Source organism: Babylonia areolata, chromosome 6 (assembly GCF_041734735.1).
Source record: "Babylonia areolata isolate BAREFJ2019XMU chromosome 6, ASM4173473v1, whole genome shotgun sequence".
NCBI classification, from domain to species: domain Eukaryota; kingdom Metazoa; phylum Mollusca; class Gastropoda; order Neogastropoda; family Buccinidae; genus Babylonia; species Babylonia areolata.
In genome coordinates this window covers 17,761,251-17,784,508 of record NC_134881.1, presented here as the reverse complement: position 1 = coordinate 17,784,508, position 23,258 = coordinate 17,761,251, and the positions used below count along the sequence as shown (strand labels likewise).

The window sequence follows — 23,258 nt, the reverse complement described above, 5'->3', positions numbered from 1 at the left end:
GTGTGTGAACATGAACCATGCATAACCCCCCATCCCTCAAGTTGCCTGTGGGTCATGTGTATCACAGAGCAATACTGCAGGTTTTTTGCATATTGCCAGGTGTGAAGGTAACTTGAGGAAAAAGGATATATATAATGCCTATCCTCCACTTTCTCAACTTGCCTAAGAGTTTGTATTGTGTTAAGTGTTTGCATGACCCTCTGGCAACCTGAAGAAAGATCTGCAAATCCGGTTTTCCTCAAGTTGCGTTAGTGTCTTTACTTCACCAAGTGATACCCTTGCAAAGTGCTAGCTGCTAAGCCTTGATGTGAGTATAAGACAGGGATTATATAGGTTCTTAATCATACAATGTAAAAGTCTGAAGGCTAAAAAATGTTAATTATTACATCGCAGAACACGAAAAGGTACGTTATTTTGAGTGTCCAAAATGGCAAGGACTAAAAAGTAGGGACTGATTTTATGATAATATTGCTGGCTTATGCTGTGTTGCAAGCAGTTGGTTCAACACACTTCGGTAGTCTACCATCTCTGGCTAAGAGCCAGTTGTGTGGAGTATATCTAAAAATGACATGGGAAGGAAATAGGCTCCAACATGGGAAAGGCAATGATTATGGATAGTGACTAACAGTTTGATCAGGCACACATACACACACAGCAAAATTAAACGTCTACATAAACTGACAATTGCATAAAGGATAAAACAGACATAATTTATGTTCAACAGCTTTTCCACTTGTGTAATTAACACTCTGAATAATCCAATATCTGCCATTTAAAAAGAGCATATGATTGCAAAGAACACTTCATATTCCTAATTTCAACTTTGGTACTGCAAAACGAACAATTTTTAAACAAGCCAAAACATAAACATAATGACATCTGCCATTATTAAAAAAAAACATCGTCCCATTATTATGACACGAAGTGTGTCAAAGTTTTCTGAACACTATCAGATAACATTTATGTGGCACATACTCTATCCATCTTCATCTGTACACCTGTACACACGGCATCAATAATTCACAATGTTTGGCAGGCTCCTGCTTTCCTCTTAACCATCAGGCCTGTACAGACAACGTTCACACATAATGCGGCTCGCATTTCTTTTCTCCGTCAAGCCTGTATGGACAGCGTCCACATACAGGCTGACTGCGTCCTACACTGATCACACGATAGACATGATTCATTACATCCCAGAGCCAGCACAAGCACTTTGCAGTCAATTCCACAAGGATAACAGTGCAGGTAGAACTGTACATGATCAGGAACCATGTTGCATAGCTATGTTCATTACTATTAACAAGCAAGGGAATGGTAAAAAGGTACATGACACATGATGCATAACAACACTTAACTAGATTAAAAAAAAAAAAATTAAAAAAAACCTTAAAAAAAAAACACAACAGACACAGGGAGGGTACTGCAGCTAGACTTGTCAATAGAAGTCGCATCCCTTGGATAACACCGGTTCCATTCAATCTTGGCAATGAGCATGGAGAGCGCTACAGGCAAGAACAGGGCAGATCCATTGGGACGAACAATGCTTTGATGAGACCGATTGTGTGATAATGCTCGATACGAAGGGTGTGTGGCATGCACTTATAAACTTCTCTATTGCTGCACAACCATCAACAATGCTTAAATAGCATGTATGAACATATTCTGAGTGACACCATCTGTATGAGCACATCACTGAATGAAAACCTCTGCTTGGCCTTCATCAGCATGCTCCTTCAGCTAGGAACAGAGGGACAATGGGAATATCTGACTGTCTAGTCCAACTTGACTGAAAAAAAAAGGTTGTTTTTTGTTGTTGTTTTTTTTTTGGGGGGGGGTGATTCCTTGCAGAAATATTGAGAGAGACCCCTTAAAAAGCGAATCCACACCTGCATTTAACTTCAAACTAGCAGCACTGATGTTTTCACTGTGACATTACAGGCCAAAATGCAGCTTTCTATGAAAATTATAAGTTGTGCCAGGACACGCGCAATGAAGCACAGAAAGATTCAATAAGGGCATCTCTTGGGACATTTTTTCTTTTCCTTTGGGCAGTACATACAGTGATATAGTGAGCCCTGGCAACATTCAGTATCAAACACAAGATCTGGCTGTTGACATACTTTGTTTTGCAGTCAGGTTTTGCACAAACACACTTTGCACATTTTCAAAAAACTTTGTAACAATACTGGAAAGGTAACTGTGCTCTCACATCAGGATTAAAAAAAAAATGTTTCTCTTTTGGCTTACTCTGGACCATGCCATTAACATAATGCTGAAGAAAAATCGGGATAAGTCACGAAAAAGGACTTCATGAACAAAAATTACAATTTAGCTCATTCTTACCAAACAGTAACACCTATTCTTATGAAGTTAATGTAGTAATTGTAACAAACCAGGACATAAAAAGCAGCTTAAAAATGAGGGATTTCATGAGAACGGATTTGTTTGAACTTTGCCCAAGATACAACTAGAGTAGAACAATGTGGAGACCATGACAAAACTGGCAGTGGACATTAGAACAACACACACAAAGGAAAACTGCTAAATGGATTTAGTTGGCTTTATACACAGGAGAACTATAAGCACATCAAAAACAAGAAAGAAAAAAAAGACGTCTGAGAACTGATGCTGCCTTGTCTTTTGTGTCTCCCCTGTGACTCAGTGAAACACCTGCTACAACATTCTACAACACCAGCCACACTTAAACAGGATTAAACTGAATAATTCATGATAATTGATCATGTACTCTGAAGACTGCCTTGTAATTTGTAGCTTACTGCCATGACGAGTCAAACCCCACATTTTGCTTCAAATGCTGCCCATGAATACACACATACACACCGACAACATATAAAAAAACAAACATGCATTCACATACCACATTTTCCAGAGCGGTCATGATCATTACCTATCACTGACGTGTAAAAGTATAAATTAGATGTTTTACTCAAAAACTATAACACTAATTTGTGAAAACATTCAACATTTTCAGATGTCTTCATACTGTCTAAACTGATATCTGTAAAAACATCAACATGTGTACATCAATTTCTAGAATTTAAAATTACCTGTGCCAGTAATGTTTAAAACCCATGATTTTGTGGTTCAGAAAAATTAAACTGTCACTAGTGTCAGTTCAAAAGTTGGGCTCAAGTTGATTGCACACATCATTTTGTTCCTTCATTTCAACTTCATTCTGTTCATGTCTTTGTTTCCACTGCTTCAGATTTGTTTCTTTTTTTCCCCCTACCTGTGCATAGCTTCTATTTTTGCTTTTTCTTCTAAAATGGAGCACAATTGTAATCTCATTTGACCAGTGTATCAAAACTAGAAATAATTAAGACTTTTTTGGCATGCTGATGAAATGCACATCTTCAAAGAATTGACATTTTGCCCCCCTCCCCCCAAACTAATTAATATCACAACAATATGACAGCTACTTGAAAGCTCTAAAACTGACTTATTTCAAAATCCGCAGTACAGACTGCCTGACACCATGAACTGAAATGTTTCTTGAAACATCATTAGAACTTTGACAGCTGTGCCTTATCGGATTGCATACAGCAAGATGAATATTGCAGCATTTGAGGGCAACACCCCCACCCCATGAATACAGTATCAGGTGTCCAGGCTTCAGGAAGACAATTTTACTTATGCTCTAATGCCGGCAGTCAGTTTTTAAAGGTTTTTTTTTTCTTACAAGTTTCCTGGATGCAAATTATTTTCAAAACTGTCTTGTTGAGGATGGGGTGGGAGTAACCTTATTGCATCCATCTTTAACTTTTAATGCTGCAGAAAATATTACTAAATATGTGAAACACACATGCACAACAATTAAATATAACACATAAAAATGTATACCCAAGCTATCATGGTGTAGCAACCAATAGTAATAATTAATAGAACTGTTGTGTCCCATCACATCCAGTTGTACTGGGACTTAACTGCATGCAGTAATGTTTTGGGACAAAAACTTCTCACATTCAACTTTAAGAAAACAAAGGGAATAACAACAGCATGGGAGAGCATTCCACAGGTAAGCTTTGCAAAAGTATTCATAAACCTGACTGAGAATAACATTCTAACAATCCCATTCAGTCACAAACAACGCACTACCGCTACCACTGTTCTGTCTCCACCCTTCCCCAACACATTACTGCCTCTCCCTTCTTCTGCAAACAAGTTGACAATTTTCACAGAAATCTATTCCCTTATAAGCGAATTTACTTATGAAACAAAAATAAAAATGATCACTTATACACGTTACTACACAGACACACAATGACAAGGGCAGAATAGTGGCAATGGAGTTCCATGTGTGTGTGTGTGTGCGCGCGCGTTTCAAGCAAAACAAAATTGCATTCTATGTAAGCTGACATGCTGTTTTATCAGAACTGTTAACAAGAGTTGAATGGTTAATACTGGAGCGCATGCGAGAAAGAAATTAAGCTGGACAACAGATGCGTGTGTTTAACTGTTATACAAGACTCACTGGTACTCGTAACTACATGCAGGAGTTTCAACAGTGCTGGAGATTCAATACTGGACTGCCTGCAAGAGAGAACTGTGAACAAGCATGGTTGACAACAGACTGATATGGATGTGGAACTTGTCAGCCAAGACAATGCATGCAAAAATGGTGTCAACAGCGTTGAAGAGTTAATACTGGAATGCGTGCTAGAATCAAATGCGACGATGCATGTCAGACAACATATTATATGTGCGTGTTTTTAACTGTCAACCAAAACAATGCATTCACCAGAGTATTCGTTAATAGACTATGCACTTCAACATGCATAATTTGATGATGGACACATGAGTCAAAATCCTAACACATAAAATTTTACAGAAAGGATGGACGTGGGATAAAAAACAAAAACAAAACAAAAACAATGATTAGTATGAACACAAAAATACCATAGATTTATAAGTGAATGTAAGAAAGCTTTAACACACACTGATGAGACAATGAGATGAAAGCAGTGAAAATCTACTAACAGATAACACCTGCATGAGACTGATTAAAGTGACACATGATGAGAAAAGACGTGGCTTGTGGATTGCAAATCCATTTGGTGTTAGAGCAAACGCAGCCAGAGTTTAATGGAGATGGCACAGTGATGTTTTTATGGAGAAGAACACAATGTGAGATTTTAATGGAGATAGAATGAGCTTAATGGAGATGGCACAGCGATATTTCAATGGAAACAGCAATGTGAGATTTTAATGGAGATTGAAGAATGTGTTTACACTTTAATGGAGATGCACGATGACAGTTTAATGGAGACAGCAGAGGAAGAGTTTATGCAGACTGCAGAATGGACAACGGGAGAGGGAGTTTCATAGAGACAGTAGGATGAGAGTTTAAATTTAATTAAGACCGCAGAATAAGAATTTAATGGAGATGGAAGAATGAGAATTTAATGGAGACTGCAGAATGAAGATGGCAGAGTTAGGATTTAATGAAGTTGGCAGAATGAGAGTTTAATGGACACAGTAAACAAGAATATACATGCAGTTAATGTAACTGACAGAGTGAGATATAATTAATGGAGACAGTAGAACACAGTGGTGTCAGGATACGGCTGCAGGTATCACGTAGGTGCTGTGTCACAATACTTGTCAACTCACTGACATAGCACTTACGTCGTCCAGCGACATGACAGACTAAGTCCTATATGTAATGACACAGCTGTCAAGCTGGTCATGTTCTCTATGACGATGTTGATCAGCAAAATAGTTTAAACCTTAACCATGTATTTCAGTTCTGGATGCTAAGCTGTGCAATGACATGCTTAGTATTGCAGCAAGGAAACAAAGGGAGACAAAAGGAAATGCCCAGTGTATGCATACAGTAACTTGAGTATGCTACATGTAACGTACGTAACACACTTAAACCTTTCGTGGATGTATATATATGGAAAACAGACAAGTCACAATGCTTTTATATATACATGTAGCCTCGTTTCTGATCAGTTCTACACCTGAGATCACTGCTACGTCATTCGGGTGGGATAAATAACTATGTAAAATTTAACTATGTAAAATTATGGAAGATTTATACACACAGACTAAAAAAAAAAAAGCACAAAAAAAACTTCCCTCACATTTCTGATTTCACGTAACATGGATGAAATTTTACACTACACAATTTTCAAACAGTGTACTAGAAGTGGAATGCCATCTGAAATGGAAAATTCATCACTCACTGTAATACATCTTCATGAATTTCATTCATTACTGATTTCACTGTAATACATCTTCATGAATTTCATTCATTACTGGTTTCTTTCCCAGCCTGTACACTGTGGCAAGTTTTCACTGGTGACTTTCTCTTTCAGCGTTCGTTCACTTGTTCAACCTGTGCATCTGAACTCACTGTGCAGCCATGTGTATCAAAAACAATGCAGATTTTCATTTGATCACTCTATCCCCCCCCCTCTCTGGCATACACACACACACACACACACACAGTCTCTTCCTCTCACACACATGCATGTGCACACAGAAGCATGGTGCATCCCTATCTATCTTTCCCTCAAAAACACACTCCAACAAACAAACACACGCAAAGATCTTTGCACACACACACGCACATGCAAGTAAATAGTGTCCGCATTGGTCACCACTATCCTTGCTGTAGTTTTTTCCCCACACAGATCTTTGTCTTGTGATGTTCCAATGCTGGCAGGCTGGGAAAAAAGGACTGCTGAGCTATCAGACCCTCTACATATTTCTACACGTCACTGCCATTCACAGGGTCGTAGTGAATTGGGATGGTGGTGAAGCCACCGCCATACTGCTTGGCCTTTGTGCCAGACCCAAAGCTGTCTACCACCTGCCCATACTGCTTCATGTCAACACGCTGTCCATGCTGCCAGTATGCGCTGTCAGCAGATCTGCCGTAATGCTGACCGGAGCCACCGTCGACACTCTGCTGAGTGGTGCTGCTGTCGTGGACAGACTTGCCGTATGGTCTGCCACTGTTTGCAGATTGTCCGTAGCTCGGATTGTAGGCATCACCTGGATGCGTATATTGCTTGTTGTGGGTCTCACCTGGGTGGCTGTTTTGCTTGTGACCGTCACTTGGCGAGGTGTACTGCCTGTTGTAGCAGTCACTGGGTGGTGTGTATTGGTACTGCTTGTTGTAGCCGTCACCTGGCTGGCTGTGTTGTTGGTAACTGTCACTTGGGTGTGTGTACTGCTTGCTGTAGCTGTCTGATGGGTGTGTGTACTGCTTTTGGTGGCTGTGACTTGGGGTGGGTGTGTATTGCTTGTTGTAGCCGTCACCCGGTTGGCCGTGTTGTTTGTAACTGTCAGTTGGGTGTGTGTACTGTTTGCTGTAGCTGTCACTCGAGTGTGGGTACTGCCTGTTGTAACTGTCACCTGACTGGGGGTACTGCTTGTAACTGTCACTTGAGTGTGGGTACTGCTTGTGAGTGTACTGCTTGTTGTAACTGTCACTTGACTGGGTGTACTGCTTGTTGTAAATGTCACTCGCAGGCGTGTATTGCTTACAGAAACTGTCGCTCTGGTTAGTGAACGGCTTTTTGCTCAAGCTGTCACCCTGGTGTGTGTACTGCTTGCTAGCACTATAACCGTCATGACCGGGCTGCTGCCCAGAAAAGGACTGTTTGCTAAAGGCATAGTACCTCTCCCCTGTGTGCATGTGCTGCTGCTGCCAGTCGTATGTGTCAGTGTCAGCTGCAGCAGTGGTGGCACTGGAGCGTGCGACCTGTCTCCCCCTCCCGTCCCCATCATCGCCTGGCTGCTGTGAGTACTGCTCGCTGTTCCTGAGCCGCTGTGCCGCCTCCAGAAGTCTCTGCTGGTACCAGCCCTGCACCTGCCTGTTAAGGAGGCTGCCCACCGCGCCCTCTGCCCCTCTCCACCGCTCCCTCACCTCCCCTCCGGCCCCCCTCCTCCCCTGCTCCTCCAGCCTTCCTCCTCCTCCTCCCGTAGTGGTGGTGGCTTGCACGGGGAGGGAAGGGATGGGGGTTGTGGGGGTGGGGGTGGGCTGCTGCCTGGAAAGCCCCGAGGCTGAGGAGTCCCTCACCACATGGGGCGGAGCACCGCCAGTGTGGGCCTGGCTGTTGGCTCCAGGTTTCGAAGAGGCAAGGATGGAAGGGATCCATCCTGAGGAGGAGGGCTGCGTCTTCTGGCCTTCCGACGATGACGGCTGCCACGTGGCAGAAGGAGGGGGTACGAGGTCGCCACCGCAGGAGTGGCTTCCTCCCCCCAGGTGCATGTAGGGGGAGCCGCTGGAGCTGGGCAGACCCAGGGAGGAGCTGCGGTCCATGCTGAAGGAGGAGGATGGGGTGGTTGACTCCCCCTCACCACCCCTCCCTCCTCTCTCACCACCACCACCGGGGGTGGGGTGTGGGTGGTGGTCAATGTACCCAGAGTCCTGGTTGCTGCTGCAGGTCGAGGGCTCCTTGCTGTTGCCACCCAGGGACAGTGGGCTGTCGGCATAGCTGTCGTGCTGCAGGCAGCCTCTGCTGACCGAGTAGCGACCGCTGGACACGGAGCCCATGTCCCTGGGGGAGAACTTGTCCCAGTCCTGGGCCAGGCTGCTCTGGGACCGACTCGCTCCTTTCTGCCCGCTCCCCCCAGCCTTGCTCTGGTGGTGGGGGTTGGCAGCTGGGGTGCTCCCTCCCTGGGGAGTGCAGAAGGGACTGGGAGTTCTCGTGCCGCCATTGTACGGGGGAGCGCGGCCGGTGGTCACCGTTTTGTCCGCGGAGGTGGACTCTTTGGCACCGACCTGCGGACTGACGGTCCTGTCACTTGAACTCCACTTATCCCCCACCCCCCTGCTGGGAGGGGCCGGTTTGGGGGCAACCTGAGGCTTTGTCCTTTCACCCCCCACATGGGCGCCAGCAGGGGGCAAAGGGGGCAGAACTCTGTAGCGGGTCGCTGGCTGACGCTGAAAGGGTGACGTGTCCTGCTGCCTGGTAGGGGACATGGGGAAGGAGGGCTTCACGCTGTGTGGGCCCTGACCTTGAGGGCTGCGCTTCACCTCGGAGTCAGTGAAGTACCCTGACGTCCTCTCCTTGGACGCATGCCTCCAGTCATGCACTGCTCTGCTGCTGTCCTCCCTCTGACCGGAAAGCGATCTGCTGGCGTCGTTTCCGCTGGCCGTCATGGACCTCACCACTGGTCCCTCTGACCTCTGCCTATCCTCTGACTGGGGTCTGTAAGGGAGATAACCCTGCTGACCAAAACCACCACCACCATCCCCATGCCGGCGGACTCCAGAATCAGTGGCGTAACCAGACTGCTCTCTGCCCGCCAAGACAGACGAAGAAAACTGTCTCCTCCTGGCAAACTCAGCAGCAGAGTCTTCGCCCTTTCCTAAGTAGCACCCATTATCTCCCCCACCCTTACCACTGTCCACCTCATCCAGAATGGCATCCACAGAGTGAGCTCTGGGGCGCGGGCGTGGTGGTGTCACCACCTCTGTCAAACCGGGCGAGGCACTGTGGAACTGTAGCACCACCTGTGGAGACGACAGTGACTGCGACTGTGATGTGCTGTACAGCCGTTCACGTCCCCACTCCTCCGCCACCCTGGCATTCCCAGCATGCCCTGCTGCTGCTGCTGACCCGGTGTCTGGCTGGCTGGTCGAGGGGTCCCCACGTTCACCGGGCTCAGGTCCAGTACTGTGGCCGCGAGGACCCCTTTCCTCTAAATTTGGCTGCTGTTGCTGCTGCTGCTGCTGTCGGCCGAAGGAGGAATCGGCAGTGCGCTGGTGTAGGGCAGCGTCGTGCGTGTGGCTGCGCAGGATTCCTCGTGGGGGCTGCTGACTGGCGGCAGGGGGGTGGTGACTAGACACAGGCTGGGCGGTGGTGGTGGCAGGGGGTGGTGCGTGAGAAGAAGGTAGATTACTGTGGGAACGGGACTGCCGGGACTGGCTCTGAAGCTTTGAAGACTGGTGGTGGTGGTGGTGGTGGGACTGGAAGGGGGAGGAGAGGGACGGCCGTTTGGGGATGGCCCCCTGTGAGGAAGCGGGAGCATGTTGCTCCTGCTCCTCCTCCTGTGGACTGAAGCCCACGTGTCTCTCCTTCACCTTCTGGATCCTGCCCTCCCCTTCCTCCCCGACCCTGGCCCCTCCTCCCCCCACTTCCACATGGTAGTGGTGGGACGGGGAAGCACCGTCCGGCTGTCTGTCCACAGTCCTGTGAATGTTGCCCAGACTCCTCCTGCCCTGCCCCCTGGTCCCGTCAGCATGGGCAAAACCCCTGGCAGCAGCAGCGGTGGCGTTGTTGCCATCACCCTCCCTCCTCCCCCTCCTGTCTAGGTTGTCCGTGCTACGCCCTCTCTCCTGCCTCCTCGGGGGAGACGAAGATAACTCCTTGTTCGCCCCCCGAGAGGCAGAGGCTGGCACCTTCCAGCCACGGATCTGCTCCATGGCCGCCTTGCGCGACTCATAGAAGTGCCGCTTCCGCCCCTTCCCGCTGTAGTCCGAGACAGACAGTGTCTCGTCAGACCGGGATCGAAACAGCCGGCCGCCCCCGTCTGGGCCGAAATGGACGTCAGTGAAGAGGCGGGCGGGCGGGAGGGCCGAGTCGTCATGGTGATGGTCCAGGCAGTGGCCGTAGGAGGCCAGGCGCTGCTCCAGCCAGTCCTGGAGGTGGCCCTGCAGGTCCTGGCTGTAGGACTCCACCGTGTACTGCGTGCGGTGGCGCTCCCGTACCAGGCGCTCCTCCAGGGCCGACTGGCAGGCCCGGCGCTCCTCCTGCAGGCGCTCCTGGGTCAGGCGGTCCAGGGAGTGCGCCTGCTGGGAGGTGCGGCGGTCCAGCTGCTCAATGCGGTCCTGCAACACCTGTGGGGGGTGGGGAAAGGAAAGAGAAATCAACCAGGTTTGAGGGTTCAGTTCTTGGTTGTTTTTTGTTTTTGAGTGTGCGTGTGCGCGTGTGTGTGTGTGCGTGTGCGTGTGTGTGTGTCTGTCTGTCTGTGTATGTGTGCCTGTCTGAGTCTGTCTGTCTGTCTGTGTGTATGTGTGTATGTGTTTCTATTATTTTCATCTTTTCAAATAATGAACAACTTCTTTCAAAACCTTGTTGCTGCTGGGTTGTTGTTTTTGGGGTTTTTTTTCTCAATATTTTCATCTTTCCAAATTATGAACTGCCCATAATGGCTCTGTAAAAACTGTCATATATGTAAAAGACCTCACTTGCACATGCAACTAAAAAAATAGCAAATGAATGTGGGAGTTGCAGCCCAAAAATGTAGAAAAAGAAATGTAATAAGAAATTTCAGAAAAAGCTCAAGATACACCAGCCAGCCAACCAGCAGAGCAGCTTTCTATCTGATGTTTGAAAGTGACCTGTTCTTTCACATCCAGGAGCAGTGTGACTGCTGGTATAAAAACTAGCCAACCATCAATCAGGCACCCAGCTTGTCTCATTCCTGGCGTCAATGCATTGGTTAATAACAGCTTCTCCGTGTGTTGTTGTATTATGTCTCAAACTGCTCCTTACTATGTGAAACTTAAGTCTCATGTGAGGCATCATTATCGACATCACACCTTGTCAATGTGTGCTGGTTAATCCTCTCCTGTCGAAACCCTACCCCCCACATCCCTCTCATCTTTCTTGTTAATAGTTCTGTGTTCTTGCGTTCTTTGATGAAACCCTAGCCCCCACATCCCTCTTTTTTCCCCCCTTTTTCATACCCCAGGGCTGGGTGGAAAAAAAGCATATGTTTTGCTTATCTCATTACCCTGGTAAAAAAAAAAAAAAATCTCGTTTCGTTTCATTTCTCCCAGCCCTGTGGCATGTAAGGTCACCACCACCAGAGATCTCCACTGCAAGCAGCCTGTCTTGTGCTGTCTCAGCTAGCCTCCCCTAAATACAGCCACTCTACCTTAGTTGTTTTTCAAACCTTCTGCACCTTGTATCTATTGGTCTTCCTCACACTTTTTCCATCTGGGTCCAGCAAAGGGCTACTCTTGTGGCTCTTTGATGATGGTGATGTGGATACTATCATAGCGCTTATCCTTGGTCGGAGACCAAGCTCGAGGCACTTTACAAACACAGTCATTTGCACTACAGGCTGCCTTCCGGGGCAGAGCCAACTGACAGCTGCCATGTGGGCGCTCATCATTTGTTTCCTGTGTCATTCAATCAGATTTCAGTCACACACACACACACACACACACACACTCTCTCACACAAACTTGTTACATTATATGCGTATAACCATTTTGTTTATTGTCCCACCATGTAGGCAGCCATACTTATGGGGGGTATGCATGCTGGGTATGTTCTTATTTCCATAACCCACCAAACGCTGACATGCATTACAGGATCTTTAATATGCCTATTTGATCTTCTTGTGGTGGAATGAGCATTTCCCTCAATGTTGCATGGTATGATGCCTGCTGTGTTGTAAACCTGGCATGAGACACTTGGATTTCAATGCGGTGTGATGTGGTGTGATGTGTTACCTGGTGCGAGGCGTCAATGTGTTGGTACAGTATCTCCTTGGTGTGGTGCATGCTCTTCTCAATATGATGCATGGCAGGTCCACACTGACACACCGGTGTGTACCCCACAGGTCCCTGAAACGCAATGTTCAACACACACTCTAACTTCCCACAGGAACTCGAAACAAAAGATAACAACAAAGTTCAACTCCCATGGGTCCCTGAAACACAAGGTATCAACATGCTTCAACTTCCCACAGATACTTGAAACATAATGCATCAACACATTTTTCAACTTCCCACAGGTAGCTGAAACGCGATGTATCAACACACACTTCACCAACACACACACTTCAAATTCCAACAGGCACTTGAAACAAAATATATGAAACTACTTCAACTTCCCACAGGTACCTGAAACACAATGTATCAACACACACACTTCAAATTCCAACAGGCACTTGAAACACAATATATGAAAATACTTCAACTTCCTACAGATCCCTGAAACACAATGAATCAACACACACACTTCAAATTCCAACAGGCACTTGAAACACAATATATGAAAATACTTCAACTCCCTACAGGTACCTGAAACACAATGTATCAATGCTTCAACTTCCCACACTACTATGAAACAATATATAAACACACACTCCAGCTTCCAACACACAAACACACACACACAAACACGCACAAAAACCCACGAACACCCTCACACACACACACAACAAACAGTGACCTGCTTAATGTTGCCGGCCAGGTCCCTGTAGTACTGTGTCCCCGAGCGTGGCATGTACTGACTGAAGAAGCCTGACACAGGTTTAGGGGGAGGCGTGGGCTGAACTCTGCCCCCTGACCCCACCCGCCCCACGGGCTGCGGGGACTGGCCAGCCTTGTCCTTCTCCTTGTCCTGCCCACAGAAAATGATTGGCACCTGTCTGTCACACTGTCCCCCCGCCCCCTCTCCCACTCACACTGACCAATCATCTTTAAGACATCAACAATTCTGAATTATCGATCAATGTGTTCATACCCACACATGTACATGCTCATGTGCATGCACACATACATGCAAACATGCACACACACACACACACAAACACACCTAAAGTGATGATGATTTTACTTGCTAGGAGGCTGATTTCATCAAAAGACTGTGTAATATGAAAAATAAATAACTTTTTTCCTCATTTTTAAGAAAACAAATCCAACTGTTTTTTTCTTCATGTTTTAGAAAACTAAATTTTTCACACACACACACACACACACACGTCCGCGCACACTCAAACATACCTAAACATCACATACACACATAAACACAAACACATATACATACAATCATACACAAACACATACACATGCATTGTGTTACACCCGCACCCACAAACACCCACTCTAACAAACACACACAAATAAACACGGTTGCCGAGAAAAAGAAAAAAAAATTGACAAAAAAGAAATCACCTTCTTTTTCTTTCTGAAGAAGGGGAAGAGGCGCCTCTCTTTGTCCGGCTTGTCAGCTTTGATGGGTGCCTCATTGTCTGCACACACCACGGGGCCTTTGTCCTCAAGGTCATCCTTGAAGGTCACACCCCCCATGTCTCTGTCTCTGGTCTTAGGGCCCGCCGAGTGAGGCTGCAGGTGAGATTAAAGGCATCAGGGATTACTCAGTAAGCCACCAAGGATTTCACTACTCAACAAGCCATCGGGGATTACAGTAGTGATCACGCAATATGCTATTAGAGATGCCATTACTCTATGAGGCATCAGGTATTACATTACTCAATGAGCCATCAGGGATTACATTACTCTGTGAGCCATCAAGGATTACTTTTACTCAGTGAGTGATTACAGTACTCAGTGAGCCAACAGGGATTACATTAGTGATCATGCAATTTGCTATTAGAGATGACATTACTCTATGAGGCATCAGGGATTACATTACTCAGTATGCTATCAGGGATTACATTACTCTGCGAGCCATCAAGGATGACTTTACTCAGTGATTACAGTACTCAGTGAACCATCAGGAATTACATTACTCAATGAGCCATCAGGGATTACATTACTCTGTGAGCCATCAAGGATTACTTTATGCAGTGAGTGATTGAGTGATTACAGTACTCAGTGAGCCATCAGGAATTACATTACTCAATGAGCCATCAGGGATTACATTACTCTGTGAGCCATCAAGGATTACTTTATGCAGTGAGTGATTGAGTGATTACAGTACTCAGTGAGCCATCAGGGATTACATTACTTAATGAGCCATCAGGGATTACGTTACTCTGTGAGCCATCAAGGATTACTTTATGCAGTGAGTGATTGAGTGATTACAGTACTCAGTGAGCCATCAGGGATTACATTACTTAATGAGCCATCAGGGATTACATTACTCTGTGAGCCATCAAGGATTACATTACCAGTGAGTGATTACAGTACTCAGTGAGCCATCAGGGATTACATTACTCAATGAGCCATCAGGGATTACATTACTCTGTGACTGAGTCTGCGACCCAACAGCAATTACATTACTCAGTGAACCATCACAGATTAATTACTCAGAGAATAAGCCAGCAGGCCATCAAGGATTACATTACTCAGAGAATGACAGTCAGCCACCAAGGACACATTACTCAGTAAATGAATCAATAAAACAAGGATCTACTGCTCACTGAATAAGTCACTATGGAAAACATTGCACAATGTGACAACCAGGAACCACATCACAATGTCCTTCACCTACAAAGGCATGTCCTTCACTCCCAAGGACATACCTGCAATCAGCAATTTCTAATCTAACATGTCTCCTGTAGGAGCAGTTTGCCACTTTTGATGTCATCCCTATCCCTTATAAAGATTAGTTTTGTGACTTTCGAGGACATTTCTGTGATCTCTGAGAACAGGTCTGTCTGTCCGTAACCTACGACAAGGATATTTCTGTTACCTACCCTGGACAGCGATGTGATCAGCAGGATCACTTCAGGATGCTCTTTCCGGCGTGCTACGTCAATGGGCGTTTCATTTTGCTGAAAAAGAACGCAACATCAATTGACAAAGAATCAATTCAAACTGAAAAAAAAAGTATATTCAAAAGAAGCAAGCAATGAAAAGGTTCAACGCATTACTTTCTAAAAGAAATATACAATAATGTAACAACTGGACAGCATTAATCAATTTCCTTATTCACTCTACATTCACCTTCAAAGACTCCATCCTCCTCAAACAAAACCTTCACAACACCAAGACAACATATCTGCAGACCTGCTGGCGCCTGAAGATTAAACATGCAGGTTAAGTTAAAGATCCTGTAATCCACGTCAGCATTCAGTGTGTTATGGAAGCAAGAACATACACAGCATGCACACCCCCGAAAACAAAGTATAGCTGCCTACATGGCAGGGTAAAAACTGTCACACATAAAAGCCCTCTCTTATGTATGAGTGAACGTGGAAATTACATCCCCTAAACACAGAAGAAGAAGAAATAGAACAACTGATGCTGAAATGCAACAACTGCTTCTCTCTCTCACTCTTGCTTCAGACAAGCAGGACTGTGCTGAACGCACCTTGTTTCGTACGTGGATGTCCACTCCAGACTCCATCAGAATCTTGGTGATCTTTCGGCGCTTCAGTGCTGCTGCAATGTGCAGTGCCGTGTCTCCGTTCTGTTACACACACACACACACACACATGCACCATGGAAGTGTTGCACAAGTACACATTCACTGCAAGTGATACACATACACATGCACTGCAACAGTGATACACACACACATGCACTGTGACAGCCACGGGATACCCTGGACACATAATTTTGACAGAACCTACACATATTTTTCTCCAAAACCATGCAATACATTTTCCAAGACTCAAAACCGAAGTCACATATTAGCATAGCAGTATGCACAAACACACCTCTTTTATTTCTTCCTTTTTTTAATGATTTAAAATAAAATAAAAATTATTTTTATTTTTTTGTACATTGTACAAGTACACAGTTTCAAATAATCAAAACATATATATATATGAACAAATTATCATCATCATCAACATCAATAACATGTGTTTCACAGAGAAGTGTGATTACACCTCTCATCCTTTGACCCTATGTTCCATTTCTCCCTCATGCTCCTCAACCATTCACCCGTTGCCCTCCCGCCCCCTCCCCTCTTACACACACACACACACACACACACACACACACACACACACACCTACTACCCACACTCCACATCAAGTGGATCTCCCTATTATTTGAGACTAACCATTTTGTGCTTAATTCATGCAAACAGATGTTCACACAAAAATGAAGATGAAAAGAAAAACAAGAAGAATAAAAAGAAAAAGAAAAAAAAGTAAATATCTTACTGCACTCAAGCAAGTGCCTCAACTGCAGGAAAGCACATGTTGTAATTAAATACATATTATTAAAGCCTTCATGGGAGCCCTGACATTTGCACATCAACAGCACAACAGTACTTTCTGCTAGTGTGGACATTTATTTTCAGCCAGACTGTTTGCCGGACTCTTCCCAGCACTGACTGTACTCAGCCATCAGGCACACATACCCACATGAACCTTTGCTCAGTACATATATCACACAAACTGAACTGGCATTTAAACGTCATAAGTAATTTTTTCTTCTAGAACATTTGTTTTAATATATCCATAAATTTGTTTCGATAGTCTTTAGTGACATACTTTAAAAAAAGTCTGAAGTAAAACAAATATATATTAAAAAAAAAAAAGAAAAGAAAAGAAAAAAGTCTGAAGTCATAAGCGTATAACATGCATGCGCTCTTGTGCGCAAACACACACACACAAGCACACACACACACAGACACACACACTCTCTCCCCCATTCCCCCCACACACACTCCGCCCCCTCATCCCATGAACACGTCCACACACAGTCGCTACATAACACGTTCCACAAACAACATTTTGAATCAGAACCGACAAAAAGAAAAAAGCCCTGTGGAAAAGTAAACTAGAAATCCCTAGCCCCTACGCTAAAAAAAAAAAGGGGGTGGGGGGGGGACAAAATCATAAATGCTACACTTTTCACAAAAACAACTTTTACGAGATATCTTGTAACTTTACACACATATCTAATCAAGATATAAGATCATAGCTATTCATTTTTTCTTGTATACTGTTAGACTTCAAACCCCTGACTGCAGACCTGAGCACCCCTCAACCACCCTTTTCAGTACTGTCCTAACAGTCCAGTAGTTTTCACTGTCCTTCAGTATTCTGTCACATTTGATCAATACCGACCACTGCTTGTTTGCTCCTCTCTTTCTCTCGCTTCACTACTGCTTTTTTTCTTCTTCTTTTTTGGGGGTGGGGGGTTTGGGGGGGTATTTCTATTTTTTTAAATTATTTTTATTATCATTATTATTATTATCATTATCATCATCATCATTCTCTCTCTCTCTCCTCTCTCTCTCTCCTCTCCTCCTCTTCCTCCTCCCACTCTCTTTTAAAAAGAAAAAATGCTTACCTCGCCTTATCTAGTAACCATTTTCACACTGGGAACAAAACATATTTTTCATATACTCTATTGTTAAGAAATTGATTTTGGTTCATGAAATCAGATTTCCGTATTTCTCTTCTTTTCCTGGGACAAATACAGAAAAATACAAGGGATGCACAGGTTTGTGACTGATCAACACTGATTGGTGAAATGAAATCAGGGTGGCTTGCAGTTGCAAAATGTGGTGCACTTCCCAAATCTTGTGTGCTTAAAAAAAATATATTATAATAAACTTCATATTTTTTTGTGATTGATGATATCCCAGGAAAAAAAAAGTACAAAAATAATCATCATGAAAACATACACACTGGGGCTGTGAAAGACTGTGTGGGTTAATGGTCCCAAAGCCGAATCAAATCAAATTATGGTGCTTAGAGAGGCTATCACCAGGTCCAAAAGTCGTTTATGGCCATCGGGACAGTGAATTCATATGCACTTGTGTCTTGTGCTTAGGAGGTTAGGAAGGATGGGACAAATCCTCTCCCTGAGAAACTTAAACTGGAAAGTTATAAGAGACATACTTGTGCTGTGAAGGTCTTGTTACATACAGCCCTATTACAGGACACGTGGTGTGTCCTGTCCTTTTTGCTAAATATTTCACTCCGCTTAGACAAGTGAAAGACTTGTGCGCCATCGTACACAACCACCAAAGACAAACTGTGCTTGTTTCGTTGTCCTATCAGAGCAGAAAAATGTGCACTTCTGAATGTTGTGAAAAAAAAACCCAAAAAAACAACAAACCCAGCCATGTTCCATTGCATGTGCTTTCTGTGCTGTGGTTCTACACACTGCTTTAAAGCAGGCCATTTTCAGATCATGCCATACAAGTGTTGCCAATGTTAAGGTGTACTGTGACAGAACCTGTAACTCCAGTGAAGTTTCAGCATGGAGAATTGTGTGCACTCCCTGTGAAATTACAGCAGCAACAACAATAATGATAATAACAAAAAGATAATAATAATAATAATGATAATAATAATACCAATAATAAAAAGTATGCTTATATAACACTTTCAAACCTCTCAAAGTGCTTTACAATCAAACATCAAACACACACACACTTGCACACACACACACACATACTTGCATGCACATACATGCACACACACACATGCACATACACACACAGATGCACACACACACACACACAAACATGCACAAACGTCATGGATGCGGCATAATTCATCTAAAATCACACCAAGTGGACAGACGTTCAACTGAAGAACAAACAATGCATGGACGAAATAGCTGCAGATCCACAGAACAGTATTGCAACATCATTCAGACGACAGCAAGGAGAGCAGTGCTCGCATCTTTTTCAACATCAGTGACATCACAATGAGGGAAAAAGTGTTCACATCCTGTGACATCAGTGAAGCTTGTAGCAGCCTTACCAATCCACCGGCTGTGCAATTGGGAGGGGAAAAAAAAGACTTTGATTAAATAAGAATATCACTTTCTTGCCGCAAGTTTGCATAACTTTCTGGATCAGGACTGACACTTTTGCTTTCATAATGTACAGACAAAAACATTAGACTGAGAACAGAAAATGACAAAATACAATTACAATCAATATGGATGTACCATACAACACACATAATTGTTGGGGTTTTTTTGTTTGCTTTTTGTGGGTTTTTTTGGGGTTTTTATTGTCAAATATCATATGTGCAAAACAATGTTAAGGAGAGAACTAATAGCTATTTAAAACCCAACTGCAAAGGAGATAGATATCAGGGCTAGACGTACCTTAAAATAAACCTATTCATAAATTAAGTTCTACAGCTAAACAAAATACCCTTGAAATAATCTTTGACTTAAAAAAAAAAGTACTAAACAGACTGTCCACAAAAACAAACAAAAAAAGATGGACCCAAAAATATTTTTGAATCAATCAGGCAATCAAACCACTAGTTCTTGTTCATCAGATGGACATGCCAGTCTCTGCAATGAAGGCAGCTGTATGCTGCAGGTGAGAGAGGAATCAGACAGGTGAGAGATGACAGGTGAGAGTGGACGGTACCTTATTGGGCAGGTTCAGTTTACACCTGGCGCTGATCAGGATGCGGGTCACCCCGGCGTGTCCATACCTGGCTGCCGTGTGCAGAGCTGTGTCGCCATACTGAAACAGCGCATCAACAGATTTGTGTTGTATTGCATTGTACAGTGCCGTGATGCCATACTGAAACAGCGCATCAATGGCTTTGTGTTGTGTTGTATTGTATTGTATTGTATTGCATTGTATTGTGTTGTATGGTACAGTGCCATGCCGCAATACTGAAACAGCTCATCAATGGATTTGTGTTGTATTGTATTGTGTTGTGTTGTGTTGTGTTGTATTGTACAGTGCCATGCCGCGATACTGAAACAGCGCATCAATGGCTTTGTGTTGTATTGTATTGTGCAGTGCCATGCCGCAATACTGAGACAGTGCATCAATGGCTTTGTGTTGTATTGTATTGTATTGTATTGTATTGTACTGTGTTGTATTGCACTGTACAATGCCATGCCGCAATACTGAAACAGTGCATCAATGGCTTTGTGCGTTGTGTTGTGTTGTGTTGTGTTGTGTTGTGGTGTGGTGTGGTGTGGTGTTGTGTTGTGTTGTGTTGTGTTGTGGTGTGGTGTGGTGTGGTGTGGTGTGGTGCATTGTATTGCACTATATTGTATTGCATTACATTATACTGGATTGCACTGTGTTGTATTGCATAAGATTGCATTGCATTGTACTGTGTTGCATAGCATTGCATAGCACTATTGTATTTTATTGTATTGTGTCACTCTTTTGTCACAACAGATGTGTCAGAGTGAAATTCAGGCTGCTCTCTCCTGTGAGAGCATGTTGCTACAACACAGCACCAACCATGTACTTTTTTTTTCTGCATCCAAATGTCTTTGTTTTCCCATCGAAGTGAACTTTTCTACAGAGTTTTGCCAAGGACAACCTTTTTGTTGCCGTAGGTTCTTTTACGTGTGCTAAGCACATGCTACCACAGGACCTTAGTTTATCATCTCATCCAAATGACAAGCGTCCAGACAGCCACTCAAGCTCAAACAGAGAGGGAGAAAACACAGCTGGGTGTGGGATTCCATCTCACGCACTCAGATTTTTTTTTGCTTCTAAGGCGGACACGTTACGATTAAGCCACCATGCCAAACTACTAAAAATCAAAACCAAAAACAATATTTCTTTAAAATTCTGCACCACCTACCCCCTCCGTCGTCAATCTGCATATCACTAACCACTGTCCTGCACCAGTGTCAAAAACCACAGGGATACAGAGCATACAGACCTGAAAGTGCAACACGGCCATGTTCATAAAGTTGAGAACTCTTTCCACCCACAGTCATCTTGATGTTCAATTAATGAAATGGAAACCTTGGAAGAAAGGGCGAGAGTAGGATTCGAACCCACACTCTCAGGGAATCTCAATATTGGCAGCTGAGCGTCTTAACCATTCTGCCACCTTCCTCCTTGCCTACAATTGTAAGAAAACAATCAGATGTGACAAGACAAATGAACAGACAGACAAACACAAGAGGAATGCACATGAAGAAGAATGGTCTACTACACCCACATTGTTCTGCAGGTCAGGGTCGACCCCTCCGTAGAGCAGAACACGACAGCTCTCGTTGTGACCGTTCTGTGCCCCCAGGTGCAAGGCAGTGAAACCACTCTGCAACAAACACACACACACACACACACACTCAGTTACCTTTGGGACAGCTGGACACCCAGTGACCATCCAATGTGAATCAACCAATCATAACTAAACAGTACCATACGGTGAAAACTCCTGAAGTGATTCAGGGCAAATGTGGACCTTGTTTCTCAACTCATTCACTGCCATGTTTCAGTGTGAAAAACACTCCCAGCGCCAAATATTTTAGTCACAGGCTTCGGTTCATGTCAAAACAACACAATGGACTTGTTCACTTCAAACTCAAACAACACAATGGACTTGTTCACTTCAAGCTCAATCAAGGTTAGTCATTGTTCTACTGGAGGGAAACTGGCTGCAGCTGTTGAGCTTTCTTAGAATGTGAAAAACTGTCTTGTTAACATGATACCTCGATGTCAACAAAAGTCGCCTATGGCGGTGCACTGTCCAGTCAACTTAAGTCGCCTATGGCAGTGAAAGAGTTAAAGTGTACGCATTAGTTCAGCATTATACTTCTGATCCAGTGTTCACCGGTGATCAGGATTCGAGGCCCCGCTTCTGGAAAACGACACTTTACTCTAGATTTTCCTCACTCCGTCCCAGTGTGAGAGGGGTACCTGTGGAAGGTTAAAAGTGGTGGAAGGAAAGGACTGGGCATGGCCTTCCTATGCAGAGCCCTAGACACAGTGGACATGAATTCATTGCCCCAAAGGCCACAAAAGGCTACGGGATCTTAAACCATTTAACACATCCATGGTCCACAGCATTGGACTGGACTCAGTCACAGTCATAAACTCTGCCTCAGTGGTAGTTCTGTGTGTACAGCTATCTTTATTTCTTTTTTTTCTTTTTTTTTCTAAACTCTGCCTCAGTGGTATTATTGTGTGTACAGCTATCCAATTTTTTTCTTAAAAACTCTGCTGCAGTAGTAGTTCGGTATGAACAGCTATCCAATTTTTTTCTTAAAAACTTTGCCTCAAGGGTAGTTTTGTGTGAACAACTATCTGATTTGTTCTTAAAAACTCTGCCTCAGTAGTAGTTCTGTGTGTACAGCTATCCAATTTTTTTCTTAAAAACTCTGCCTCAGTGGTAGTATTGTGTGTACAGCTATCTGATTTTTTTAAAACTCTGCCTCAGTGGTAGTATTGTGTGTACAGCTATCTGATTTTTTAAAACTCTGCCTCACTGGTAGTTTCGTGTGTACAGCTATCCAATTTTTTTCTTAAAAACTCTGCCTCAGTGGTAGTATTGTGTGTACAGCTATCTTGATTTTTTAAAACTCTGCCTCAGTGGTAGTTTTGTGTGTACAGCTACCTAGGTTTTCTTTCACTTTCTTTCACCTTTTTTTTCCACTCATTAATTTTCTTTGCCCTGAGGGTCAGATGTTAACAAGAACATTGTGCTCACTCCTTTACCCTCTTAAAATGAAATTCCATTTGTTCAGTCATTGGTTCTGCCGCCTGCTCAGTAGATAGACAGTCCTGAGTGTCCTGCTGGGTGGTCATCTTTCTCCTATCTACATGTGTGGTCAGTCTCTGACGGTCATCTATGACCACAGCCAGTCATTCTCTGCCATACATTCATACTATCAATTATACATAAACAACAATAACAGTTCGGTTTCACTG

General features: G+C 44.1%; 1 protein-coding gene across 1 annotated transcript in view; it reads right to left on the bottom strand.

Annotated features, from left to right (window-relative positions):
- Window positions 1-660: 660 nt before the first annotated feature.
- LOC143282806 (uncharacterized) overlaps window positions 661-23,258 on the bottom strand; it is a 59,575-nt gene continuing 36,977 nt past the window's right edge. Inside the window, exons 6-13 of the mRNA XM_076588588.1 lie at window positions 21,547-21,645; window positions 19,992-20,090; window positions 15,999-16,097; window positions 15,382-15,459; window positions 13,895-14,065; window positions 13,170-13,340; window positions 12,446-12,559; window positions 661-10,819 (exon numbers count right to left, since the gene is read on the bottom strand). Of these exons, the coding sequence (XP_076444703.1) occupies window positions 6,737-10,819; window positions 12,446-12,559; window positions 13,170-13,340; window positions 13,895-14,065; window positions 15,382-15,459; window positions 15,999-16,097; window positions 19,992-20,090; window positions 21,547-21,645 (4,914 nt within the window). The 3' untranslated portion in view covers window positions 661-6,736. The remainder of the gene's footprint in view (window positions 10,820-12,445; window positions 12,560-13,169; window positions 13,341-13,894; window positions 14,066-15,381; window positions 15,460-15,998; window positions 16,098-19,991; window positions 20,091-21,546; window positions 21,646-23,258) is intronic.